The following is a 26,407-nucleotide window of genomic DNA, read 5'->3' as shown; positions in this document are numbered from 1 at the left end:
TCCTAATTTAGATGTACTGCTACTGAATTTTACACTGCATTAAGCCAGTTTTGCTACTGATTTATTTTTCTTGCTGCTGCACATTGGCTCATATTAGTGGTAACGTTGCGTTTGCTTTGCTAATTTATATTTATTGCTGCTGGATTTGCCAATTTGCATTTTTTTGTCATTGATATTTGTGTTAATTGTTTTGTGCTGCTGCACTGCCTCGTTGTCTAGTATGTATATCTGAGCTCAGTAGATGTAAGTTAGCTTAAGAGGGGGTAGGCTATATAAGAGAAGGAGTTGTGATGAATTGGAAGAAATGCATTGACAAGGTATAAGAAAAAGGTTTGGTCAAAAAAGTAGTGTAGAATAAGTTATTTTGAAAGCGGATATGAACGAAAAAGTAGTGCTCAGGGACAACAGGTATAGATAGGACTTTTTGCGAATAATGATGAACTAGTGTAGATCTCCAAGAAGTAAAGAAAGTTTTGTTTGAAAATCAAATACGATAAATACTGCAGTACCAAATGTAATACTGAAAACAAACCCTGTCCTTTCCTTTTGTATTATTCCGCTATGTGTTTGTCTACCTTTGTGTATTTGTGTTCTTCCTGTCTTTACGTGTTTAGCGGATAAGAGTTATGTTGTAGAAATTTTCTAATACTATGCTTCATTCACTGTGATTAGGAATACTGTTATCCTCAAATATAATTTGCATTAATAATATGTTATTTTCTTTGTAAAGATGTTTAGACTTTACATTTCTGTTCTGTTTTGGTTCAAATGGCTCTGAGCACTATGGGACTTAACATCTGAGGTCATCAGTCCCCTAGAACTTAGAACTACTTACACCTAACTAACCTAAGGACATCACACATAGCCATTCCCGAGGCGGGATTCGAACCTGCGACCGTAGCGGTCACGCGGTTCCAGACTGAAGCGCCTAGAACCACTCGGCCACACTGGCTGGCTCTCTTCTGTTTTAATGCTCATGTGTGAAGTTAATGTTTCGAAAACTATTATCATTATTTTATTTATTTAGTTATGTCATAATTCCTGTAACACTCAAGTATCTGTTTATTTCTTTTATTTTGTAAAGCCCGTATTACTACAAATGTTATCTGTATTATTGTGTTCTTTAATGATGTATTTTGTACCTTTGTAATTGTATTCTCATGTCGTAAATTTGTAATTGTATAGACACCAGTTCTTCAAATTACCTATTTTCATTTCACTGCACGCATTTCTGTTGGTCATACTAAATGCACAATATGTGAGAAAAAAAGAGCTGTTAGTGCTCGCACGTGTGCTGATAATTCAGCAAGGGACTGGTTAACAGCACTGCTGGTTCTAAGGACATTCCAAAAAGTTTGTGAGTGCGCCAGTGGTGGTTTATGGACTTGCTACATTATCCGCAAGACTGTTCGATGGTGATTGTGCACCTGCACAGTCACAACAAATGGCTGCTGGCCATCTCTAAAGGATTACAGTGGATCTACATCTTTGGTGGCCCACGAATATCATCACCTCTGCAACGACTACATTGGGTGTGCATCTTTGATGGCCCACCAATACCAAAATCTCTACCAGGACTACAGTGCGTCTGCTCAGTGATGACCTACCTACCAACATTCTTCAAAACTTCGACTGATTCTCCTGTGGGTTTGCTCTGTTGTGGCCCATCACCTGACTGCATGTCAAGTGTTGGCACTGTCTTTCCGTTGGAAGGACAACACTACTTCTTCAAGAATGCATGGACATCCACTACTTCCGTGTGCATTTTCTTTTACTGATCAGACTTTGTGCAAAGTAACTACTACTGTGGTGAATGATCAGGACTGTCTTTATGAAAAGAATTTTTGCTTTTGACAAAATTTGTATCAATATTTGTGTGCATTTGATATATTTGTTATCGTTAATATAGTAAAATTATAGCAAATAATTATTGGGCACTGCCCAAAACAATTTGTAAAATTTTTTGTGGGGAGCATGTTGGCTATGTAAGTAGGCTCTTTAGATTTTTATGTTGGTTACGCCACGTAGCGCTCTGTATGAAAATCACTGACTGTGCTGTGGGCAGTCTGTGGCTGGTTGGCATTGTTGGAATATTCGCTAGTGTACTGTTGGATGTGAACAGCACTTAGCTTTGGGCAGTTGGAGGTGAGCCGCCAGCAGTGGTGGATGTGGAGAGAGAGGTGCCAGAGTTTTGCGAGCAGACGATACGGACGTGTGTCTGTCAGAAAGACGAAATTTGTAAGACTGGATATCATGAACTGATACATATATGATGACTTTTGAACACTATTAAGGTAAATACATTGTTTGTTCTCTATCAAAATCTTTAATTTGCTAACTATGTCTATCAGTAGTTAGTGCCTTCAGTAGTTAGAATCTTTTATTTAGCTGGCAGTATTGGCGCTCGCTGTATTGCAGTAGTTCGAGTAACGAAGATTTTTGTGAGGTAAGTGATTCATGAATGGTATAGGTTAATGTTAGTTAGGGCTATTCTTTTGCATGGTTTATTGAAAGTCAGATTGCGTTGCGCTAAAAATATTATGTGTCAGTTTAGTGATGATCAAAATAATTAAAGAGAAAACTGTTTGAATACGTTGAGTTTTTCTCAGCTGTTTGTAAATCAAATAATGTAAGAGGTTTATCAGCACAGTCATTCATAAATTCCCTATCATCAACTCTTACCAACTGAAATCGCTACATATCTGACAAGTCCACGATTTTCCACTCGTCTGGGTCCAACCGATATGGTCACGAGATCAGGAGAGACGTTCCAGGGTATGTTGGGCCGTTAGCAAAGGCCCTCGCGTAGATCGTCCGCTGCCATAGCCCATTAACGTCAAATTTCGACGCACTGCCCTAGCGGATAAGTTCGTCATACGTCCCTCATTGATTTCTGCGGTTATTTCACCGAATGTTACTTGCCTGTTACACTGACAACTCGACGCGAACGCCATATTTTTTTGAAAGATTATGAAACGCAATGAAATTGGTGTTGTATTCTCGCAGGGAGATATACTTGGGTTCTCTGGCAGTTGGAAATGCACAGCCACCCAAAGCTAAGTAACAGCGAAGTTACAACCAGCCAGGTAGAATGAATGAATGGTTCTGAGCACTATGGGAGTTAACAGCGGAGGTCATCAGTCCCCTAGAACCTAGAACTACTTAAACCTAACTAACCTAAGAACATCGCACTCACATCCATGCCCGAGGAATGATTCGAACCTGCGACCGTAGCGGTCACGCGGTTCCAGACTGTAGCGCCTAGAACCGCTCGGCCACTTCTGTCGGCAGCCAGATAGACCAGTACAAGTTCAACAACAAACGAACATAAATTTTAAAGGAAACTTTCTGCGTCTAATGGAATGCTGCAGTGGTGAGCTTATAGCTAGTTGGTAATGAAGTCGTCGAGTGTAACGAATGTTATAACAGTACCAGGACTAACCAATGAAGATGATGTATATTCAAGGGAGGGCTTGCTGGATGTTAGCAGAAACGACAGAAAGTGAATTACAGTATAGACCTTTGTTGAGGAAGTCCACACGTCCATTGTGGACGCAGGAGAGACTTCCTGTGCTAGTGACGTAATTAGGGGCGGTTTTTTTTTTAAATTGTGCCCAACATTAGTAAAATTTATTTGAGAACCACCTTTTGTTCGCTGTGATATTATAAAATTTTGAGGGGACAGCTTCCACAAAGCCTGATGTGAGATCGCTGCTCAACTTAGTTTGTGACACTTTCTTTAAATTGCATTCTGAAGCAGTTGAGGAATCACAGTCGAGGCCTGGTGACAAAATTCGATTTAGACAACAAGTTTGATCTAAGAAACATTTTAATTAATAGTAGCTAAAACACTGAAAACTTTAAAAATAACCATCCTTGAGGACATCAGATTTAAGAATCGTATTCTATATCAATGAAGTCACTTGATGAGCATAAAAACGATATTCTTACTTCCACTTTTTTTTACTTTCATATCTTTGTAGCAATTTTTGTTTTAGCGTGTAATAATACGAGCCTAGCCAGGTGGGCTCGGTGCAGTAAAGAGGACCACCTACGCAATATTAGCATCGCGCCTGGGCACTCACAGAGCACTATCGTCCGTGTGCAGGTCAGTGCTCGGACTGTTATTGTAAACAGGAACTCTTTCGCACGTGACGTAAATGACTTCCGGGCTGCAACACCACAACAGGCCCGTTTTGGCAGAGATAAATATTGGCCGCCGGGACAAGTTTGGGATGCATCGCAGTAGCGAGTCATCGGGTCACGAGCGACACGGCGTCAGCCTCTGCCGTGAGACAACTGTCAGTCTGCTGTCATCTTGACAGGGCCTCCTGCCAAGGGAGTCCGGCTGCCATCTCAATGGCCAGGAACTGAAATGAGGCACTCCTAGTCACCGAGCCTCCGAAGCGGTCGCCAGCACTAGAACCTTGACAGCCAGCAGGCAGTCTGGGGATGGCTCCCTGAACGTCTGCACCCGTCACTTGCCAGGACCAGGCGAGACTCAGTGTCATGTACTCAACAGGCAATGATAGGCAGCCACATCGGCCCTGATGCACCTCAGCCACAGGCTGAACTTTTCACACGGCTGCGCCACGCTGACCATAGCAGCGGCCAGTGTCCTACAACGCTTTGCTGTCACAAGGTCTGTGGGTTGAGGCCCATCTTCTACCCACCGCCAGGTGACGGAATGAGCATGTAATCCATACACATGGTAAACATATCTATATGTACACTGATTAGCCAGAGCATTATGACCATTGACCTACTATTGATACCCATCCAGGCAATAGCAGTGTCTCCTGGGGAGGAATGACTGCTGGTCAGACACATGCATGGTGCATGTAGTATCAGTGAGCGTGCTCTCCATGTGTTGAATGGGGAAGATGCGCAATCTATCTGTGTTTGACTGAGGGCAGACTGCGATGGCCTGGGGGCTTGGGACAAATCTTTCGGAAACTGGACCACTTGCCAGGTGTTCGAAGAAAATTTTGGAAATTTGTGCTAAGTTCCTATGGGACCAAATTGCTGATGTCATCGGTACCTGGGATTACACACTACTGAATCTAACTTTAACTAACTTACCGTTAAGAACAACACACACACCCCTTCGACGGGGGGAGGCATGTGAACCGTGGCAAGGGGGCTCGGACAGTGCAGCTAGCCTGTGCGGCAGGGAAACGTGGAGAAACCAGACTGAAACTACATCCAGACGTCGTGGGGTTTGGTGGTTACTCCTCATTACAGATGTCGGACGTCGTAGGCTGGGCAGACTGGTAAAATGGGACAGGTGGCGGATTGTGGCGAGATTAACATCAGACTTTAACGCAGGCCAGAGTACAAGAGTAACATACAGTGCACCAAACATTCCTAACAACGATCCGACCACCCATTCACGTGCCGATGTTAACACCATGACATCAGCAACTACAACTGAAATGGGCACGTAACCATCGGTACTGGACATTGGCCCATTGGCAGAGCATTACATGGTCTGATGAATACCGATACCTTCTTCATCATGCCGATGGGAAGGCGCGAATCTGTCATCTTCCAAGGGAAGATTGCAGTATGGAGACAAGCTGGTGGCAGCTCAATTATGCTCTGGCAGTGGCAATTTTCAACAAGATAATGCACCATGTCATAAGGCCTGGACTGTGATGGAGTGGTTTGAGGAACACAGTGGCGAGTTTCAATTGATGTGCTGCCCCTCCCCCCCTCCCCCAACTGTCTAGATCTGAACCCGACCAAACACATCTGGGATGTGACGTCACAGCTCATCGCCTTCCTTCTTGGAATTTACGAGAATTAGGTGACTTGTATGCGCAGATGTGGTGGCAGATCCCTCCAGCGACCTAACGAGCCACTTTGCTTCCAAGTCGTGGCACGTCGCTGTTGTTATCCGTGCCAAAGGTGGACCGGCTATTACGTAGGCAGCCTTAATGTTTGGCTGATCAGCGAATGTGTGTGCTTTACACACCTACTCCTAAGCTGCTGGTTAGATTTCAACCAAACTCGCTATGAAGAAAGAATGTCTATGGAGGTAAGAACCATCTACTTGTCAAAGGGTGCGGATGAAAAACAACTGTAGCCCAGTACTCGTGAATAATTAGTTTTTATTCATCCAGCATTTGTGAATAAGAGCAATTACTGACTTGCAACAAACTTCATACGTAATCTCTAACCTTCACGAAACTTTCTCTCACTAACAACCTCCAAAAATGTTGAAAGGAAAAAAGTTTATCGGTTACCTACACTTTCGCTGTTCATTCAGTAAAACTGCCACATCAGGCATACATCTAAATCTATTACTTCTTTGCTTGTAACTGTATACGAAACACATTTCACAGACAGCATCCACATATGCACCTACAAAATGTGTACCTACAAAATCATATCATTGTAAGACATAGTTCAGGAGATATGACATCTTAAACTTGAGCTGCATGGGAACAAAACCGCAGGGAGAAATTCGCTAGAGATACAGGTGAAATATGTCTAACAGTATGTGTGAAATATGTTAATATATTTGAAACATATCTGACACGAGTGTATGAGAACAAAGCTGCAGATATAAAGCCCCTCCTAAGCTCCTGGATCGATTTCAACCGATCCTGGTACTCATACTACCTACATTTTCGAAAGTAATACTGTGGGTGGGAGTGATAACATAGAGAACTGGGGGAAAAAAGATGGACAGATAGAGAGAGGGAAGGTGGAGATAGACATGTATATGAAGTACTAGGAGACGAACAGAGAGAGAGAGGAGGGAGAAATGGGTAGGGAAAACGGAAGAGGGGCAGATGGTCAGAGAGTGAGGAGGAGGAGATGGACAGAGGGGGAAACAGGAGGAAAATGGAAAGAATAAGTGGTGAGGTGGAGATGGAATTATAGAGGGAGAAGAAAGACTGAAAGAGAGAGAGAGAGATGGGAGGAGGAGGAGGAGGACGTGGGCAGAGGAGGGAAGAGAGAGTGGAAAGTGAGAGGGGGAGTAAGAGATATGCAGAGGGGGCACGAAGAGAAGTACAGAGGGTGGGAGGGAGATAGAAGGGTGAGGAGGGGAGAGTTCCAGATGGGCAGATAGTGGGGCATTAGGAGATGTACAGAGAGGAGAGCGTAGGAGACAGACAGAGAGAGGGGAATTGAATTGGTATATAATCATATCCGAGCAATGCTGAGTACTTCGCTGGTAAATTAATGAAGGAATTCTGCTATCTCTGAACAGCTTCTGACTTTCCTAGCTTACCATCGTCTGCCAGAGCATACTTATACACTGTACAGTATGTTTTGGCCCTAGCATCACCAAGTCAAGATACTTCAATTAGAATTTCGTAAATATGTTACCATTCAAACAAATTCGGCGTTCTGTAGAGACCCTTTTTTATTTTGATGAAAAGCCATTGCTTCAAATTGGCGTTCAACGTAATTTGTAATTATATAAATGATAATTTTTGCAGTTATAACGTACAGTTTTGGTGGTGAAATAATAATTACGACGCAAGCCATCTAAATGCAGTAGCTGTGAAGGAGAGAGATTTTCATCTGATTGACGGAGTGGCAGGTAGTGGTTGGTTTCACAGTTACAGCTGTGTCTCTTTCGATGGCACTGTATTTTTGTTTTTAAGTACTGGTGTGGTTCAATCTGTATGTCAGCGTTTTTGATGGCGCTGGATGTTAATAATTAACAAAGAGCCCGTAAAGTGTTTTGCTGGTTGTTCAAATCTCACTCATTACAGGAAACCGTCCACATGTAGCGTTGACCGAAAGAAGGAGTACATCAACTACGGTAAATACTTTGAGGTGACAAAAGTCATGGGATACATTCTAATATCGTGTTGGATCTCCTTTTGATCGGCGTAGTGCAGGAACTCGGCGTGGCATGGACTCAAAATGTCTTTGGAACTCCCATGCAGAATACTGAACAATGCTGCCTCTACAGCTATCCGTAACAGTAAAACTATTGAGGATGCCGGATTTTGTGCGAGCTGACCTCTCCATTATGTCCCATAAATGTTCAATGGGATTCACGTCAGCCGCTCGAATTGTCCACAGTATTCATCAAACCAACTGCGGACAACTGTGCCCTGGTGATAAGGCGCAACATCGCCCATAAAAATTCCATCGTTGTTTGGGATCAAGAAGCCAGCGAATGGCTAAAAATGGCCTCCAAGTAGCCGAATACAACCATTTCATTTCATTGTACCAGAAGGCACAGTCCAGTCCATGTCAGCCCACATCATTATGGAGCCACCACCAGGTTGTACAGTGGCTTTTTGACAACTTGGGTCCACAGCTGCATGAAGTCTACGTCACACTGGTCACGAGCTTAAGAGAGGCACTGCAGGCGATATCGTGCTGTCAGTAAAGACACTCCCATCGGTCGTTTGCTGCCATAGCCCATTAAAGTCAATGAATGCGTTCGTCGTACTAGCCACATTGATTTCTGCAGTTATTCAACTGAAGTGTCACTTGTCTGTTAGCAGTGACAACTGTACGTGAACGCCGCTGGTCTCGGTCGTTAAGTGAAGGCTGTCGGACACTGATGAGAGGTAATACCTGAAATTTGGTATTCGCGGAACACTCTTGCCACTGTGGATCTCGGAACATTGAATTCCCTAACCATTTCCGAGACAGAGTGTCCCATGCGTCTAGCTTGAACGACCATTCAGCGTTCAAAGTCCGTCGTGCGGCGATAATCAGGTCGGAAACCTTTTCATGTGAATCACCTGAGTACAAATGACAGCTCCGCGAACACGCTGTCCTTTTATACCTTGAGTTCGTGATACTGCAGTCATCTGTATACGTGCGTATCACTAACCCATAACATTTGTCGCTTCACTGTATATAAAAATGAGTTGTTTAAGTTCCCACTCTTGGTGGCTCGTTCAGTGCTGGAAAAGAAATGGAGGAAGAGGAGCCGTTCTGCGCCTCGCATTGGTGCTGTTGCTAGGTTTCCGCCCGCTGATGCAGGCCAATCCGAATCATTTAGTTGGCATGGTTGCAGTTGTTTGTCTTCTTCTTGTGTTGACTGGCGCCACTCGTTTCGCAAGTGCTGCCTTTCCGCTAGTGGCAGCAGCGGTGGTTGTCGATATGTAGTAACTGTTTCCCGGTCTTTGGGGCGACGTGGTTGTTGGTCCACGTCGTGTGAGTGCGGGAACACGCCGGGACTGCTGGGGGTGTGCATGGGCTGCTGCATGGAAGGGCTGTGGTCACGAGGGTGCACAACCTCGTAGTAAACCGGATCCAGCAAGCTTTAAGATGGGTGCATTTCAACCCAAATACGGAAACCTCCAGTATTGTGATATCTCGCGATTCTCCAGTGACTTTGGTCCGTGTTGCTGCTCGTAGTGTCCCCAAGGCGAAGAGCAGCGAGTAGAGTGCTTTCGGCTTATTGTTCCATTGTTGCATTAGGTTCTTCGGACGTCATGTATCCTCGCCTCCGTAATATTATCATTAGTCATTCGTAGACTGCCCCTAGTCTGAGTTTCTATCTTGTGAAGTGAATGCAACTCTTGTCTCCCTATCTCATCGCTCGCGAAAAAGTTTGTTGCCGGATCCTCTCAGAGGTCTATTCCTGGAGCACTGTCTGCGCCCCCTTGGTTCTTGTGTTTTATTATCTTATTCCCACTCGTCGTGATCAGTTGCTTGTTTTTTAAGTAACCTTTGCCATTGTGTTTCCTGTTTAACAGCATATTTCTAATTTTTTTCAATGTTATTGCCGTTCCTGGCGTGTGGTGATCAGTTGCTTGTCTTTTAAAATTAACTTTTGCTAATGTATTTGCTGTTTTACAGCAGGGTTTCAAATTTTTCATATAATTGCCATTCTTAGTGTTCCAGTAGAGTTTTAAATGGTTGTTTTGCCAAGTTTAACATTATTCTATCCCACCCGTTTGCTGATCAGTTGCTTGTCCTTTTAAATTAACCTTTGCTATTGTATTGTCTGTTTTACAGCAGGTTTTTAATTTTTTTATGTAGTTACCGTTCCTGGCGTGTAGGGCCTTCAGCCGTGTATGTGGTTTTGCTCAAAAATAATAATAATAACAATAATTTGGTATTTGTATTTTAGCAGTAAGCTTTAAAACCTTATTTACTGCCATTCCTGGCCTCTGATACCTTCTGTTGTGTTTGTGGTCATTTTCCTTTTAATATTTCAATACCTGTAAGTTGTAAATTGCAGCGAGTTCTTAAACATTTTTAATTTGTTGCCATTCTTGGCTTGTAAGGCCTTCAGCCATGATCACACTGGCCTGTTTTTTTTAACATTATTTACTTCTTTATTTTATGGTGATTCGCTAAATTGTAACGCACTGAAAAGACTATTATTTACACAGTTGTTTTAATAATGTGTGGTATTTTTTTATTTGCTGTTAAGTCTCCAGTTACTGTTTTAAAAATAAATGTGTGTAATTGTACAAGGCAACCAGCAGTAACTGATTAAGGCACCGTCCACAGTCATGACGGAATCCTGCCTTCCTTAACTACCAGGTTTCAGTAGATGCACAGAAGACCGGTATAGGATATGCTATAAATGTATCGCAGACAACGCATCTGGGAGCAGCGATAGACAGATGGTACACACCCACCACAATCAGAAGGGCACATGAAGCTAGAAGTCGAAGAAAGAGCCCCTGATGGAGGGAAGAGGTTTTTCACTGAGGGCTTGTGGTATTTTGGCAGGATGTCAAAGGCGGCAGGAGAAATATGCCTAACCATTGCATTGTATGTATTGTATGTTAACTTGCGGCCTAGAAACGACGGAGAGGCTCCATCCCCGCCGCAGCGGTCCACAACCCCACGACCACTACTGCAGTCCACTTCACCCTCCGCCGCCCCCACACCGAACCCAGGGTTATTATGCGGTTCTGCCCCCTGTGGACCCCCCCAGGCAACGTCTCACACCAGATGATTGTAACCCCTATGTTTGCGTGGAAGAGTAATTAATGGTGGTGTACGAGTACGTGGAGAACTTGTCTGCGCAGAAATCGCCGACATAGAGTAGCTGAGGCAGAATAAGGGGAACCAGCCCGCATTCGCCGTGGCAGACGGAAAACCGCCTAAAAACTATCCACAGACTGGCTGGCTCACCGGACCTCGACACAAGTCCGCCGGGCGCTCCTTCCCACCTGGAATGTCTAACCATACGGATTTTGATAGTTACTTACTTCAAAGAGGTATATGACCGCAAATAAATATCGCTTTGAGCATGGGCCGAAATAGGGGCCTGCCACAATTAATGTTTTCACATAATTTTTCCCTGAATACCGTGTGTGACGACTGCCGCCGCCGCGAATTGGGTGCTCGCTGCGCACCTACAGATGGCACGCGCGTCCTGCCTTGATTAAGGCGCCCAGTGAGTGAGCAGTCGGCAGCAGAGGAGCGGCCTTGACCCGCCGGCGCGCATCACGCTGTGTCTGGCAGGGCGCGTCATCGCAGCCTCACGCTGCGCCGCCCGCTACCGGCGTCTCGGCAGCGATGGCAGGCGAGAGCGCGCCTACCGACACCCAACAATGTCGGTGCACAGCGACGTCCGCTTCAGTGTTCACTGGAGGCGAGGACTTGCTTGTCAAGTAATTAGAGCACTGTCAAACTTGGGCTCAGTTCCACAAGCACCTTGATTTTGTGGGTCTTCAGTCCGAAGTAGGGCTGTTAAAATTTTAAAAATATAAGGAATACGACATATCGAAACTTAAAAAGTTTCATTATCGGTCTCGATATACCGAAATAATGTAGCTATATATCGAAGGAGTGAATATCGGCGCCCCGGCCCATAAAAATACCGGCTGCTCCATGACATGGCCAGCTAAGCTAGGCTTTTCAGTTGAGGACACACTCATGCTCATAAATTAAGGATAATTGCATAATGTGGTGCCACACGACGTGGCACTACACAAAAGTGGCGCTAATAGCATAGGCACATACGGGACACAGATCTGTAAGTCCACGGTATTGGTGATGAGAAAACCGTCCCGAAACACACGTGCTGAAAACGCCACTGTGTCCTGTACATGTACCCCTACATCAATATGGGATATGGTCACCGCACCTACACAGGCCGCAAAACTCGTTGGCATACTTTGGATCAGGTGGTCGAGCAGCTGCTGGGGTATAGCCTCCCATTCTTGCACCAGTGCCTGTCGGAGCTTCTGAAGCGTCCTAGGGATTTTAAGACGTGCAGCGATACGTCGACCGAGAGCATTCCAGACGTGCTCGATGGGGTTCAGGTCTGGAGAACAGGCTGGCCACTCCATTCGCCTGATATCTTCTGTTCAAGGTCCTCCTCCACGATGGCAGCTCGGTGAGTCAGTGCGTTATCATCTATCAGGAGGAAGGTGGAGCCCACTACACCCCTGAAGAGGCGGGACATACTGGTGCAAAATGACGTCCCGATCCACCTCACCTGTTACAGTTCCTCTGTCGAAGACATGCAGGGGTGTACATGCACCAATCATAATCCAACCCCACACCATCGAACCACGACCTCCATACAGGTCCCTTTCAAGGTAATTAAGAGGTTGGTATCTGGTTCCTGGTTCACGCCAGATGAAAACACGGCGAGAATCACTGTTCAGACTATACCTGGACTCGTCCGTGAACACAATCTGGGACCACTGTTCCAATGACCATGTACTGTGTTCTTGACACCACGCTTTACGGCTCTGCTGTTACCAGGGGTCACTGGAATGCACCTTGCAGGTCTCCAGGCGAATAAACGATGTCTGTTCCGTTGTCTGTAGACTGTGTGTCTGGAGACATCTGTTCCAGTGGCTGCGGTAATGTACCGAGCAAGATGGTACTCCGTGACCGTCTGATGGTGAGATATAGGCCTTCTTGTGGTGTTCTACACCGTGGACGACCCGTACGGTAGCGCCTGGACACGTTTCCTGTCTCCTGGAATCATTGCCATAATCGTGAGATCACACTTTGTGGCGCACGGAGGACCCGTGCTACGACCTGCAGTGTTTGACCAGCCTCCAGTCGCCCTAGTATTGTACCCCTCATAACGTCATCAATATGTGTTCTTTGAGCCATTTTCAACACACAGTCACCATTAGCACGTCTGAAAACGTCTGCACACTTACTCGCTGCAGCGTACTCTGACGTGCACCAACACACCTCTGCGTATGTGCACTGCTGCCAGGGCCACCGTGCGACGACCGCCGGTCAAATCCACCGTATGGTCATGCCCCGAGGTTATTTAAATCCGCAAACCGCTCACCAGAGCGTCGTTTCACCAGGTACCAGCATTTTCCTTAATTTATGAGCGTGATTGTACATTGCCGGTTGTAGATCTGTATATTTTATTATTTCATTTATTATTAGATACTCTGTACATCAATAAGCTAGCAGCCTGATTATCCCCCTTAGAGCCAGAATTGAAAAGAAAACGATCCTCGTTCACACATCGCTATAACCACTTTGCTAACACTGGTAACTGCATGAAGTCGCATAATAAAAGGTTTCCAATGGGTCCACCATTCTGTTTCGTCACATATCGGATATGGCCGGAACACTTCATGTCGACTTGTCTGTTTTTTCGTTTCTGCAAACGGCAGCGAACTAGTAGCTGTGGTGTCAAAATTGCGCGGTGAAGTTAGATGCTGCACTTTCTGTTAGTAGCGCCGAGCACCGATTGCGTCAGAATTTTCCCTCGCATGTCCCTGCCCACCGCAAAGACTAGTCTTGCCATTCAGACATTTTCAGCAACCGTTTTTGAAGAATGCCTATGTGAAGAAATAGCACAATAGTTGCGTCAAAAATTATTTTTTAACGTAACTGGTGTGCTGTTTCTTCATATCGTAAATGTTGTTATTCCATTCACACCGCTACCATCCAGCGCAGTCGGATTTCTTCTTTGTGTTACCAATACGTGCTTCACACCGTCAAAGAGAGAGGCTGGACGTGATGAAAGCTCGAAAAGTAGCAAGAGTCTTTCCACAGTGAAAGTGTAACTATGTTCTTCTACAATTTCAAAAGAACAATTCAAAGGCACAAATTCAAATATTTACCAAAAATTACCTGGAAGACCAGTTGAACGGAATGGACTGTGCCACGAAAGGAGGATATGAGATAAACATCAACAAAAGCAAAAAGAGGATAATGGAATGTAGACGAATTAAGTCGGTTGATACCGAGGGAATTAGATTAGATAATGAGACAAAGTAGTAAATGACTTTTCCTATTTGGGTAACAAAATAACTGATGATGGTCGAAGTAAAGAGGATATAAAATGTAGACTGGCTATGGCTAGGAAAGCGTTTCTGAAGAGAAGAAATTTATTAAAAACGAATATAGCTTTAAGTGTCAGGAAGTATTTTCTGAAAGTATTTGTATGGAGCGTAGCCATGAATGGAAGTGAAACATGGAAGATAAATAGTTTGGACAAGAAGAGAAACTTTCGAAATATGGTGCTACAGAAGAATGCTGAAGATTAACTGGGTAGATCACATAACTAATGAGGAGATACTGAATAGAATTGAGGAGAAGAGGAGTTTGTGGCACAACTTGACTAGAAGAAGGGATCGGTTAGCAGGACATGTTCTGAGGCATCAAGGGCTCACCAATTTAGTATTGGAGAGCAGCGTGGAGGGTAAAAATCGTAGAGGGAGACCAAGAGATCAATACATTAAAAAGATTCAGAAGGATGTAGGTTGCAGTCGGCACTGGGAGATGAAGAAGCTTGCACAGGATAGAGTAGCATGGAGAGCTGCAGAAAACCAGTCTCTGGACTGAAGACCACAACAACAACCAAAAATTGCCACAAACTATAATATAAGATAAAAGCAACGGCACTGAAAATTGCCGTTTTGATATCGATATATCGATGGGTCGGTGCAAAATAATTTGCCTACAAATATCGATTTATCTGAAGATTATCCATAGTTTACCAACACCCCTAGTCCGAAGACTGGTTCGTGCAGTTCTTCACGCTATCCTGTGCCAGCTTCTTCATCTACGAATAACTACTGCATCCTATATCCGTTTGAACCTTCTTACAGTATTCATCTCTTGGTTTCCGTCTACCATTTCAACCACCCACACTTCATTCCAATAGTAAACTGATGATCCCTTGATGTCTCAGGATATGTAATATCAACGAATTCCTACTTTTACTGAAGTCATGCCACAGATTCAATTTCGGACATAGAACACGGGAATTCCGCATCCATGGTTCCCGCAAAAGAGCAAGATTACCTGTACGGGATCATGTAAGAAACAGTGACAGCTTTCGACGGACACCAATCTGCACTCATTATTAGGTTCCGAAACGTATTTACTTCTTATCGACTTCTCAGTTCTCTATAGTCCAATATTTCCTACGGATATTCGAAAATGTGTAAACTGTTTCTGTGAAATGTCATGTCGCGTTATTATGTGGATTTTTTCTCAGATTGTTGTGAACCGACTACGGAATGACCGCGAACACGTGTACGTACAACACAAATTACAAATAAATATTGACGGAGTAGTTACACGGTCACAGATTGTTCCTTTGTTAGACCTGACATTTCCCGTTAAAGCCCCGTACGTGATGTACACATGGAAGTTACCCACACACAAATTCTTCATTGTTAACAGCCGCACATAAACTTATTTCTAGATTATTGATTATCTGTTAGGGGTAGAAACGGCATAAAGGTTGTTATATATAAACACTTTAGACCACCAGATATCAAAGTTATCTCGTTTGGTGAAATCACAATGCATGAAAGCTGCTTTTTTATTTTAATTTCCTTCCATTCTGCTATTTTCTCTCCGTAAATATATGACGTGGGGTCATTCTTTATGTCTTCAAAGACATATATACCTGTAAAATCGCGAACTGTAATTTCATCGTTCTGTAGCGTTTCGTCTACTACTATATTTGTTCGCGGCGCTCTAGGAAGAGAGACCGACGTCTCTAGCTAGTTATCTCGTCGATTTAGGACGGTGGGGACCCAAGGGGTGTTTGGGATGGCCAGCAGTGGTTTCGGAGTACGGAAAATAGGACAAGGTGAGAGCTCGGTGCGGCGCTACATTATCCTGTTAGCCGCTGTGTGATACTTCCTCTGCGACCGCGGCTGGCCTTCACTGTTAAAGACCTCATTCATTCAACATTATGCACAAGATTTACGACTTGGCCTACAACAGAACAGCTGCCATTGTTTCTCTCGACTCTGACACTAAAATATCAATCTCTCCCTGAGAAATTTACCGTAAGTCTCGAAACGTCTGCACTCCGTAACACTACCCAAGTGCCAATCGCCGAATCCGATAGACTTCGAATCTGTTGTAATCTAGGTCAAAATATGAAACTGGAAATTTGTGGTGAGGACTATGGGACCAAACTGCTTAGGTCATCGGTCCCTAGGTTCACGAACTACTTAACCAAAACTAACTTACGCTAAGGACAACACGCACACCCATGCCCGAAGGAGGACTCGAACCTCCGACGGGGTGGAGCTGCGCGAACCGTGACAAGGCGCTTAAGATCGCACGGCTATCCCGCGCATCGTCAAAATACGAGACGGGTATTTTCTTTATATACACTCCTGGAAATTGAACTAAGAACACCGTGAGTTCATTGTCCCAGGAAGGGGAAGCTTTATTGACACATTCCTGGGGTCAGATACATCACATGATCACACTGACAGAACCACAGGCACATAGACACAGGCAACAGAGCATGCACAATGTCGGCACTAGTACAGTGTATATCCACCTTTCGCAGCAATGCAGGCTGCTATTCTCCCATGGAGACGATCGTAGAGATGCTGGATGTAGTCCTGTGGAACGGCTTGCCATGCCATTTCCACCTGGCGCCTCAGTTGGACCAGCGTTCGTGCTGGACGTGCAGACCGCGTGAGACGACGCATCACCCAATCCCAAACATGCTCAATGGGGGACAGATCCGGAGATCTTGCTGGCCAGGGTAGTTGACTTACACCTTCTAGAGCACGTTGGGTGGCACGGGATACATGCGGACGTGCATTGTCCTGTTGGAACAGCAAGTTCCCTTGCCGGTCTAGGAATGGTAGAACGATGGGTTCGATGACGGTTTGGATGTACCGTGCACTATTCAGTGTCCCCTCGACGATCACCAGAGGTGTACGGCCAGTGTAGCAGATCGCTCCCCACACCATGATGCCGGGTGTTGGCCCTGTGTGCCTCGGTCGTATCCAGTCCTGATTGTGGCGCTCACGTGCACGGCGCCAAACACGCATACGACCATCATTGGCACCAAGGCAGAAGCGACTCATCGCTGAAGACGACACGTCTCCATTCGTCCCTCCATTCACGCCTGTCGCGACACCACTGGAGGCGGGCTGCACGATGTTGGGGCGTGAGCGGAAGACGGCCTAACGGTGTGCGGGACCGTAGCCCAGCTTCATGGAGACGGTTGCGAAAGGTCCTCGCCGATACTCCAGGAGCAACAGTGTCCCTAATTTGCTGGGAAGTGGCGGTGCGGTCCCCTACGGCACTGCGTAGGATCCTACGGTCTTGGCGTGCATCCGTGCGTCGCTGCGGTCCGGTCCCAGGTCGACGGGCACGTGCACCTTCCGCCGACCACTGGCGACAACATCGATGTACTGTGGAGACCTGACGCCCCACGTGTTGAGCAATTCGGCGGTACGTCCACCCGGCCTCCCGCATGCCCACTATACGCCCTCGCTCAAAGTCCGTCAACTGCACATACGGTTCACGTCCACGCTGTCGCGGCATGCTACCAGTGTTAAAGACTGCGATGGAGCTCCGTATGCCACGGCAAACTGGCTGACACTGACGGCGGCGGTGCACAAATGCTGCGCAGCTAGCGCCATTCGACGGCCAACACCGCGGTTCCTGGTGTGTCCGCTGTGCCGTGCGTGTGATCATTGCTTGTACAGCCCTCTCGCAGTGTCCGGAGCAAGTATGGTGGGTCTGACACACCGGTGTAAATGTGTTCTTTTTCCATTTCATATATATATATATATATATATATATATATATATATATATATATATATATATATATATACGTGCTCATACGGCCGTTGAAGCGGTGAAAACCTACCCGAAGAAAACGCGGTTGTTATCTTTCTTAGCACATATAGTGGAAACAGTAGGAGATACAACAAAAATATTCAAACATAATTTCCGCGATTGCCATTGTACTTTACAACCGTTCAATCAGATCTTTAAACATGTTGATATGCTTCAAAATCATCGCCTAACCTCACAATTTTTGTAAAGATAAAAATTTTTTGTGTGGTAAATCCAATATTATATTCAACAAAACAAATTCTAGCATATATGATAACGTTACATCCTGAAGTCGCAGTAGTCAGATATAAGTAGGAAGTATACAGTTATATGCGCGTTCTGTCCGCGGTATGACGCTTCATGGCGATAGTGTTGTTTGCAAATTCACAGTGCAACCATAACAGTGCAACCATACAAGACGGGCTCCTGAAGATTTAATTAAAACAATAAGGTCTGGCGATATGTCGAGCCCTGGAGTAACCAACGTGGAGGTGGCGAGAGGCTATTCCCGTTTGTTTTTTTGTGGACTTTGTTTGCTTTTTTTGTTTAGTTTCTTTGGTTGTATGGTTTGGGATATTACGTTTGACAACTAATTCGTTATTTTACAGTATTTATCTTAAAGCAGTAATTAGCAGGAGGTTCATATTTATCAGGTTTTTCTGTGATGCATCCGCTCTTGAACCACGTGTATCTAAACATTATACCTAAATATTTTCTCGAATCGAGGGGATGGAAACTGATTATGAAGATTGGGGCGCCCCTCAACATTCCCAGCTCGTAGGAGAACGAGGCCAGAATACACTGCACAACAGAATTTTGGAAATTTGTGGTAAGTTCTTATGGGACCAAACAACTGAGGTCATCGGTCCATAAGCTTACACGCTACTTAATCTAACTTTAACTTACGCTAAGGACGACACACATACCCACGCCTGAGGGAGGACTCGAACCTCTGACGGGGGGAGCCAAGCGGACCGTGACAAGACGCCCTAGACCATGCGGCTACCCCGCCTGGCCACAACAGAATTGAAGAATCACTTTTTACGAGACCCCGTAATTATTTCCCATAGCGAAATATAGGTATGACATTTGACTCAAAAGTGCTAGGCACTCTCCTTCTGTAACGTTGCATTACCTTGGCCCCCTGCGTTACCCTCAGGTTCGAGGACGCCTCAACACCAAGATGTCCATACGTGCGAGAAAAAGGCCAGAGGCCAGAAATTCACTTGAGATGAAAGATGGCTTAATGAAATCACATTGGCACTAAATTTCACTACGACTCTGCCCAACGCCACCGTGAATGTCACACGCTATGCGAACTTCGTAGCACTCCCTCTTACCAACATTTCATCCCTTCTCTAAGGTCCGCCAGTTATGCCAAACACCGTTTCTCTCAAGTTCTCAAACATGTTTCACCACCTTTGTGCCATCATCAGTGGGTTTCTGTTTTATTTAATCTGTAGCGTGAACATTTTTAATAAATGATTACAAAATTATGTGTAATCATTTAGTAAAAATGCTCACAGTACAGAATAAATAAAACGGAAACCCACTGATGATGGAACAAAGGTGCTGATACATGTTGGGGAACTGGGAAGAAACGGTGTTTTGTATATATGACGGATCTTACATCCAGCAATTTTAACTGCAAACACGGTAAACACAAGGAGCTGCAAATCCAAATGATTAATATTTCACCCCTTCTTCCGATGTCTTTGCGATGGAGGTTACAACCGCGACGCCCAGCGTTGAAATCGTGCTGCTTTCTTATATGTGGTCGAGGAAAATGTTTCATACACACCGCCGCTCAGAATCCACTTGAATAGGCTTAACGGGGTGGCATAAAGGACGTGGGGAACCACCTCTTCCCTTGAGGCGTTAATTTCACACAATTTGGGGTCGAAAACGACAGTCTCTGACACTGCTGACCTCCCACGAACGCTTCCATCCTTCTCTAAAGACATGGTTAGATTTGGAGTCCACTACTTCCGCAATTTTTGCTCTGATGTACAGGGTGGAACTACAGCTGACAGTTCAAAACCATTGTACAAAATTTGAACGTGGTCCGAAGCAGCAAAGGGTGCCTATGGTTTTTGAGTCCTCTTGTGGCTTGATCACTGAGGGGAGCGACATGACACATGCGTGAATAAAATGGCAAAGGTCCCTCTAAAACTCCCCCCCCCCCCCCCAGCCACGCAGTTAGGTAATACCGGTCAGTGCCACCAGCCTACGATTGTCGAGCACTTTAGAAATGTACCTGTACAGAGAAAACCTATGAGCAGAGTCCTAAGCGCCTACAGGTAGGCAACAACTTGACGCCTCTCCATTCTGGCACGCCTATTAGCAGTTGACCACGATTCTGATGGCTTTTCTCTGTGCAGATACATTTTTAAAATGCTCAACAAACGTGGGCGGCTGGTACTGACAATATTGCCGAACTGGGGGATCTTAGGGAGATCCTTTGCCTTTGATAAACAGTCAATTCGTTTTAGAAGTAATAGATGCAAGATACTCATGTAAATTAACTCGAATAAATGTTTTTGATAAAAGCAGTGCAAACGTGCTTTTGTGTCAAGATGGAATATTTCTAAGTCCAGTAATCTAATGTATCGATTCTGGCACAATCTCAGTTTAAATGCCAATTCCATATTTAAGCGGCTGTTCTTATAAATTCTGGGACTCACAATCCCAGCGTTTACTTTTGGAAAGCCTGCGCTTTCAGTAACTATGCATGATTGAAAGAAGTTATTATTGGTATGTTAATACATTTTATCAGTGGACTTTAAATCTCTCTTGGGAAATCTGAAGGAAGACATGAACAACCATTAGGTGTATAATGGAATGACGACAATGCAGATTTGTGCTGCACCGCGATTCGAACCCTGATTTTCCGCTTTACGCAACCGGTCCCCTTGATAGCTTCGGGTATCCGTGCACGCCTCCCTACCAGACTCAAACTTCCATAAATCGTTGTTCATGAGTCACAAACTGCAGTCGCACTCTCGCTATAATTTCCGCACAGGGAGGGAGCGGGATATTTTAATGGAAACTCACTGCCTAGTGTCGGCGAATAAACAGGACACTGCAGTGCCTGTGTTCTTCGGACATGTATGCATCGTTCTTTTTAATAACACAAGCACTGCTGTATCGTCTCAACGAAGGAGGTATGGACCCCACGAATTTTGCAATTATTAGTGAAACACTAAATGGCACAAAATCTGAGGTACAGTTCGGACGAGAAATTTCAAAACATTTTGAAATTGAAACAGATGCAAAGAAGGTGATGGACTCTCTTCAGTGTATTTCGATTATGTCTCAGAAAAAAACTAATCTCAGAGTGGTGGAAAGTAAAACCAGAGCAAAAAATTGACTAAACAATCAAATTAGGAAGAACCAGTGTTAGCATAAACTACTTTGCTTTTGCAGACTATTTGGCGATTTTATGTCACGGCATTTCAAATCAGTATATTAACAAATCTAAATTCTTAAATAATCAGCGGGTAAGATATGGCTCCAAATAACGTTTGAAAAGAAGAAAGAAGTACAAGTCCAGGAACAATCTGGCATACAATATCTGAAAACTAAATATGGGAAAATCGAAAGAGTTTCTCAGTTCACGTATTCAGGCAAAGCCATTCAGGAAACTGGCCTGGAAAATATTGATTACTAAACTCGCTGTCGCAAAATGCTGACAGCTTACAGGCTTGCAAGACACGTTTATAACAAAAAGCTTATCTCAAAGAACACGAAAATACCCCCCCCCCCCCCCTTTAGCCATCAAACTAGTGTGTTTTTATGGGACTGAGAAAGTAATTTTAATCAGAAAGGCAGACAGTGAAGAAAGGAAAAAGAGAACGAAAAAGAATCAGGGAAGTCTTAGGTCCTAACTGTACTGAAAAAGGAACGCACAGGCTAAGAGCAAACAATGAAACTGAAAAGTGTATCATAATGTATTTGAATGTGGAAAACCGAAGGCTAAAATTCTACAGGTGCATTAAAAGAATGGAAGTAACCAGACTGACTGGATAGGTTGTAAAATCCTACGAAACTCGCGATAAAGCTATACAAGGAAGGAAAATATTCAGGCAGAAAATTCGCCACTGAACACCCGACTTGGCAGATAAACCCACGAAGGCCGGAACAGCTGGGGCTGACGAGAGGGTAGGAGCCCGTTTTGAGTGGATGAAAGTAATGTCAGCACATGACAAGGTGAAACAAAGCGCTGGTAATTCCACATGTCGTACAGCGCGCGGTGCAGGAGGGGTCAAAGGTGAGTAATAATAATAAAACTGTACCTATTTTGTTCCTGTTATTGAATTCTGAAACATCTGCAGCTCGTTATATGTGTTATGGCTACAAGTCACAAACTAATACTGCCACCCCCCTCCCGAAGTGTACCCTGGTTTCGCACCTGGTACATAGAGCGTGTAAGAAGATACACTACTGGCCATTAAAATTGTTGCACCACGAAGATGACGTGCTATAGACACGAAATTTAACTGACAGGAAGAAGATGCTGTGATATACAAATGATTAGATTTTCACAGCATTCACACAAAGTTGTCGACACCTACAAAATGCTGACAAGAGGAAGGTATCCAAGCGATTTCTCATACACAAACAGCAACTAACCGGCGTTGCCTGGTGACACGTTGTTGTCGTGCCTCGTGTAAGGAGCAGAAATGCTTGCCATCACGTTTTCGACTTTGATAAAGGTTGGATTGTAGCCTATCACGATTGTGGTTTATCGTATCGCGACATTGTTGCTCGAGTTGGTCGAGATCCAATGACTGTTAGCAGAATATGCAATCGGTGTGTTCAGGAGCGTAATACGGAATACCGTGCTGGGTCCTAACGGCCTGGTATCACTAGCAGTCGAGATGACAGCCATCTTATCCGCTTGGCTGTAACGGATCGTGCAGCTACGTCTCGATCCCTGAGTCAACAGATGGGGACGTTTGCAAGACAACAACCATCTGCACGAACAGTTCTACGACGTTTGCAGCAGCATGGACTATCAGCTCGGAGACCATGGCTGCGGTTACCCTTGACGTGGCACGACAGACAGGAGTCCCTGTATGGTGTACTCAACGACGAACCTGGGTGCACGAATGGCAAAACGTCATTTTTTTCGGATGAATCCAGGTTCTGTTTATAGCATCATGATGGTCGCATCCGTGTTTGGCGACATCGTGGTGATCGCACATTGGAAGCGTGTATTCGCCGTCGCCATACTGGCGTGTCACCCGGCGTGATGGTATGGGGTGCCATTGGTTACACTCTCGGTCACCTCTTGATCGCACTGACGGCACTTTGAACAATGGATGTTACATTTCAAATGTTTTACGACCCGTTGCTCTACCTTAATTCGATCTCTGCGAAACTCTACATTTCAGTAGGATAATGCACGATCGCATGTTGCAGGGCCTTTCTGGATACAAAAAATGTTCGACTGCTGCCGTGTCGAGCACAGTCTCCAGATCTCTCATCAATTGAAAACGTGTGGCCAATGGTGACCGAGCAACTGGCTCGTCACAATGCGACAGTCACTACTCTTGATGAACTGTGGTACAGTGTTGAAGCTGCATGGGCAGCTGTACCTGTACAAGCCAACCAAGCTCTGTTTGACTCAATACCCAGGCGTATCAAGGCCGTTATTACGGCGAGAGGTGGTTGTTCTGGGTACTGATTTCTCAAGATCTATGCACCCAAATTGCGTGAAAGTGTAATCACATGTCAGTTTTAGTATAATATATTTGTCCAATGAATACACGTTTATCATCTGCATTTCTTCTTGGTGTATCAATTTTAATGGCGAGTAGCGTATTTACGAAAACGGGGGGTTGAGAGCCTCAGAGGCTACCGAAAGGGGCCTCGATTAAGGTGCCTAAATATAAAGATTGGTAGAGCTCATCACGCCACCTAGCCTAGTTCAAGACCTGTATCCTGTAACCTAGCTGCAGCCCCATCTCGCTGGCAAGTCTATGGACATCATTGGAAGAGGAGGCGCTGAAGACGTGCATTTCAGTAGTAGGAGGGTGACGAGCAGGTGCTGCCGTTTACCTCGTCGGGCTCGTCGGAGCCAGGCGCCTCCAGGTCGTCCGAGTCGTCGGGCGGCGCTCTGCCGCGGCCCGCACCTCCTACCACCCAGACGCCGTCTCTCCTGGAGCCGGCGCTGGAGCTGGAATTGCTGTTCCTGCCACTGCTGCTGCCGCCGCCGCCGCCGCCGCCGCCACCACTGTCTCCCTGCCAGCTACCGTTGTGGCCATCTCGCGCGGCGCACGTCTCCAGTAGTCTCGTCTCTAGCACCTGCATACACAAAATGTGGACGTCGTAATTTCCATACAAGTGTAGAAGAAACTCCGTCTCTTTTTTTCCTGTGACTCAGATCACTGCCTGCCACTGTGATCCTGACTGGCTTTTAGCGATTCAGGAATAATCTTGTTTAAAAAGGTAAAAAAAAAGGTTCAAATGGCTCTAAGCACTATGGGACTTAACATCTGAGGCAACCAGTCCCCTAGACTTAGAACATCTTAAACCTAATTAACCTAAGTACAAGTACTGTATATTGAGCAAGCAATAAAGGAAACAAAGGAAATGTTTGGAGTAGGTTTTAAAATCCATGGAGAAGAAATAAAAACTTTGATGTTCGCCGATGACATTGTAGTTCTGTCAGACACAGCAAAGGACTTGCAAGAGCAGCTGAACGGAATGGACAGTGTCCTGGAAGGAGGGTATAAGATAAACATCAACAAAAGCAAAACGAGGATAATGGAATGTAGTCGAATTAAGTCGGGTGATGCTGAGGGAATAAGATTAGGAAATAAGACACTTAAACTAGTAAAGGAGTTTTGGTATTTGGGGAGCAAAATAACTGATGATGGTCGAAGTAGAGAGGATATAAAATGTAGACTGGCAATGGCAACGAAAGCGTTTGTGAAGCAGAAAAATTTGTTAACATCGAGTATAGATTTAAGTGTAAGGAAGTCGTTTCTGAAAGTATTTGTATGGAGTGTAGCTATGTATGGAAGTGAAACGTGGACAATAACTAGTTTGGACAAGAAGTGATTAGAAGCTTTTGAAATGTGGTGCTACAGAAGAATGCTGAAGATTAGATGGGTAGATCACATAACTAATGAGGAAGTATTGAATAGGATTGGGGCGAAGAGATGTTTGTGGCACAACTTCTAGAAGAAGGGATCGGTAGGTAGGACATGTTCTGAGACACCGAGGGATCACCAATTTAGAATTGGAGCACAGCGTGGAGGGTAAAATTCGTAGATGGAGACCAAGAGATGAATACACTAAGCAGAGTCCGAAGGATGTAGGTTGCAGTAGTTACTGGGAGATGAAGAAGCTTCCACGGGATAGAGTAGCATAGAGAGCTGCATCAAATCAGTCTCAGGACTGAAGACCACAACAAGATTAACAACATCACATGAATCCATGCCCGAGGCAGGATTCGAACCTGCGACCGTAGCAGTAGCGTGGATCCGGACTGAAGCACCTAAAACCACTCGGCCACAGCGGCCGGCTTTCTTGTTTCAATAACATGATCTGCTGAAAGGAATGAAAAGTCTCATGAGTACAGAATATCGACTGAGAGTAAACGGAAGAAAGACGAAAGTAATGAGAAGTAGCGGAAATGAGAGCAGCAAGGAACTTATCAGCACTGCCGATCATGAAGTAGATGAAGTTAAGGAATTCTGCAACTTGGGTTTGCAAAATAACCCATGACGAGCGGGGAAAGGAGGACATATAAAGCATACCAGCACTGGCAAAAATCTGCATTCCTGACCACGAGAGGTCCGCTAGTAACACACATTGGCGTTAATCTGAGGAAGAAATTTCTGAGAATGTACGTTTGGAGCGCGGCATTCTATTGTAGTGAAACATGGACTGTGGGAAAACTGGAAAGGTAGAGAATCGAAGCGTCTGCAATGTGATGCTACAGAAGAATGCTGCAAATTAGTTGGACTGGTAAGGTAGGGGATGAGGAGGTTCTCCGCAGAATTGGAGAGGAAAGGAATACATGGTAATCACTGACACGTAGAAGGCACAGGATGGCAGCACATCTGTTAAGATTAGGGAATAACTACCATGGTACTAGAGGGAGCTGCAGTGAATGAAAACTGTAGAGGAAGACAGAGATTGGAATGAGCTGCAAAAATGACTGTCTGGCCGATGTGGCCTATTCTTCACCTTATTTTAGATCTATGTGACGATGCTGTTCTAAATATACACTACTGGAAATGGAAAAAAGAACACATTGACACCGGTGTGTCAGACCCACCATACTTGCTCCGGACACTGCGAGAGGGCTGTACAAGCAATGATCACACGCACGGCACAGCGGACACACCAGGAACCGCGGTGTTGGCCGTTGAATGGCGCTAGCTGCGCAGCATTTG

At 45.0% G+C, this 26,407-nt stretch overlaps 1 protein-coding gene across 2 annotated transcripts in view; it reads right to left on the bottom strand.

Annotated features, from left to right (window-relative positions):
- LOC126335000 (uncharacterized) overlaps positions 1-26,407 on the bottom strand; it is a 912,695-nt gene that overhangs the window by 119,932 nt on the left and 766,356 nt on the right. For both annotated transcript variants that reach the window (XM_049997826.1, XM_049997835.1), the window contains exon 8: positions 24,060-24,305. In XM_049997826.1, coding sequence (XP_049853783.1) covers positions 24,060-24,305 — 246 coding nt within the window. The remainder of the gene's footprint in view (positions 1-24,059; positions 24,306-26,407) is intronic.

Source organism: Schistocerca gregaria, chromosome 1 (assembly GCF_023897955.1).
Source record: "Schistocerca gregaria isolate iqSchGreg1 chromosome 1, iqSchGreg1.2, whole genome shotgun sequence".
NCBI classification, from domain to species: domain Eukaryota; kingdom Metazoa; phylum Arthropoda; class Insecta; order Orthoptera; family Acrididae; genus Schistocerca; species Schistocerca gregaria.
The sequence above is the reverse complement of the archived record's forward strand: the minus strand, read 5'-3'. Positions and strand labels throughout refer to the sequence as shown.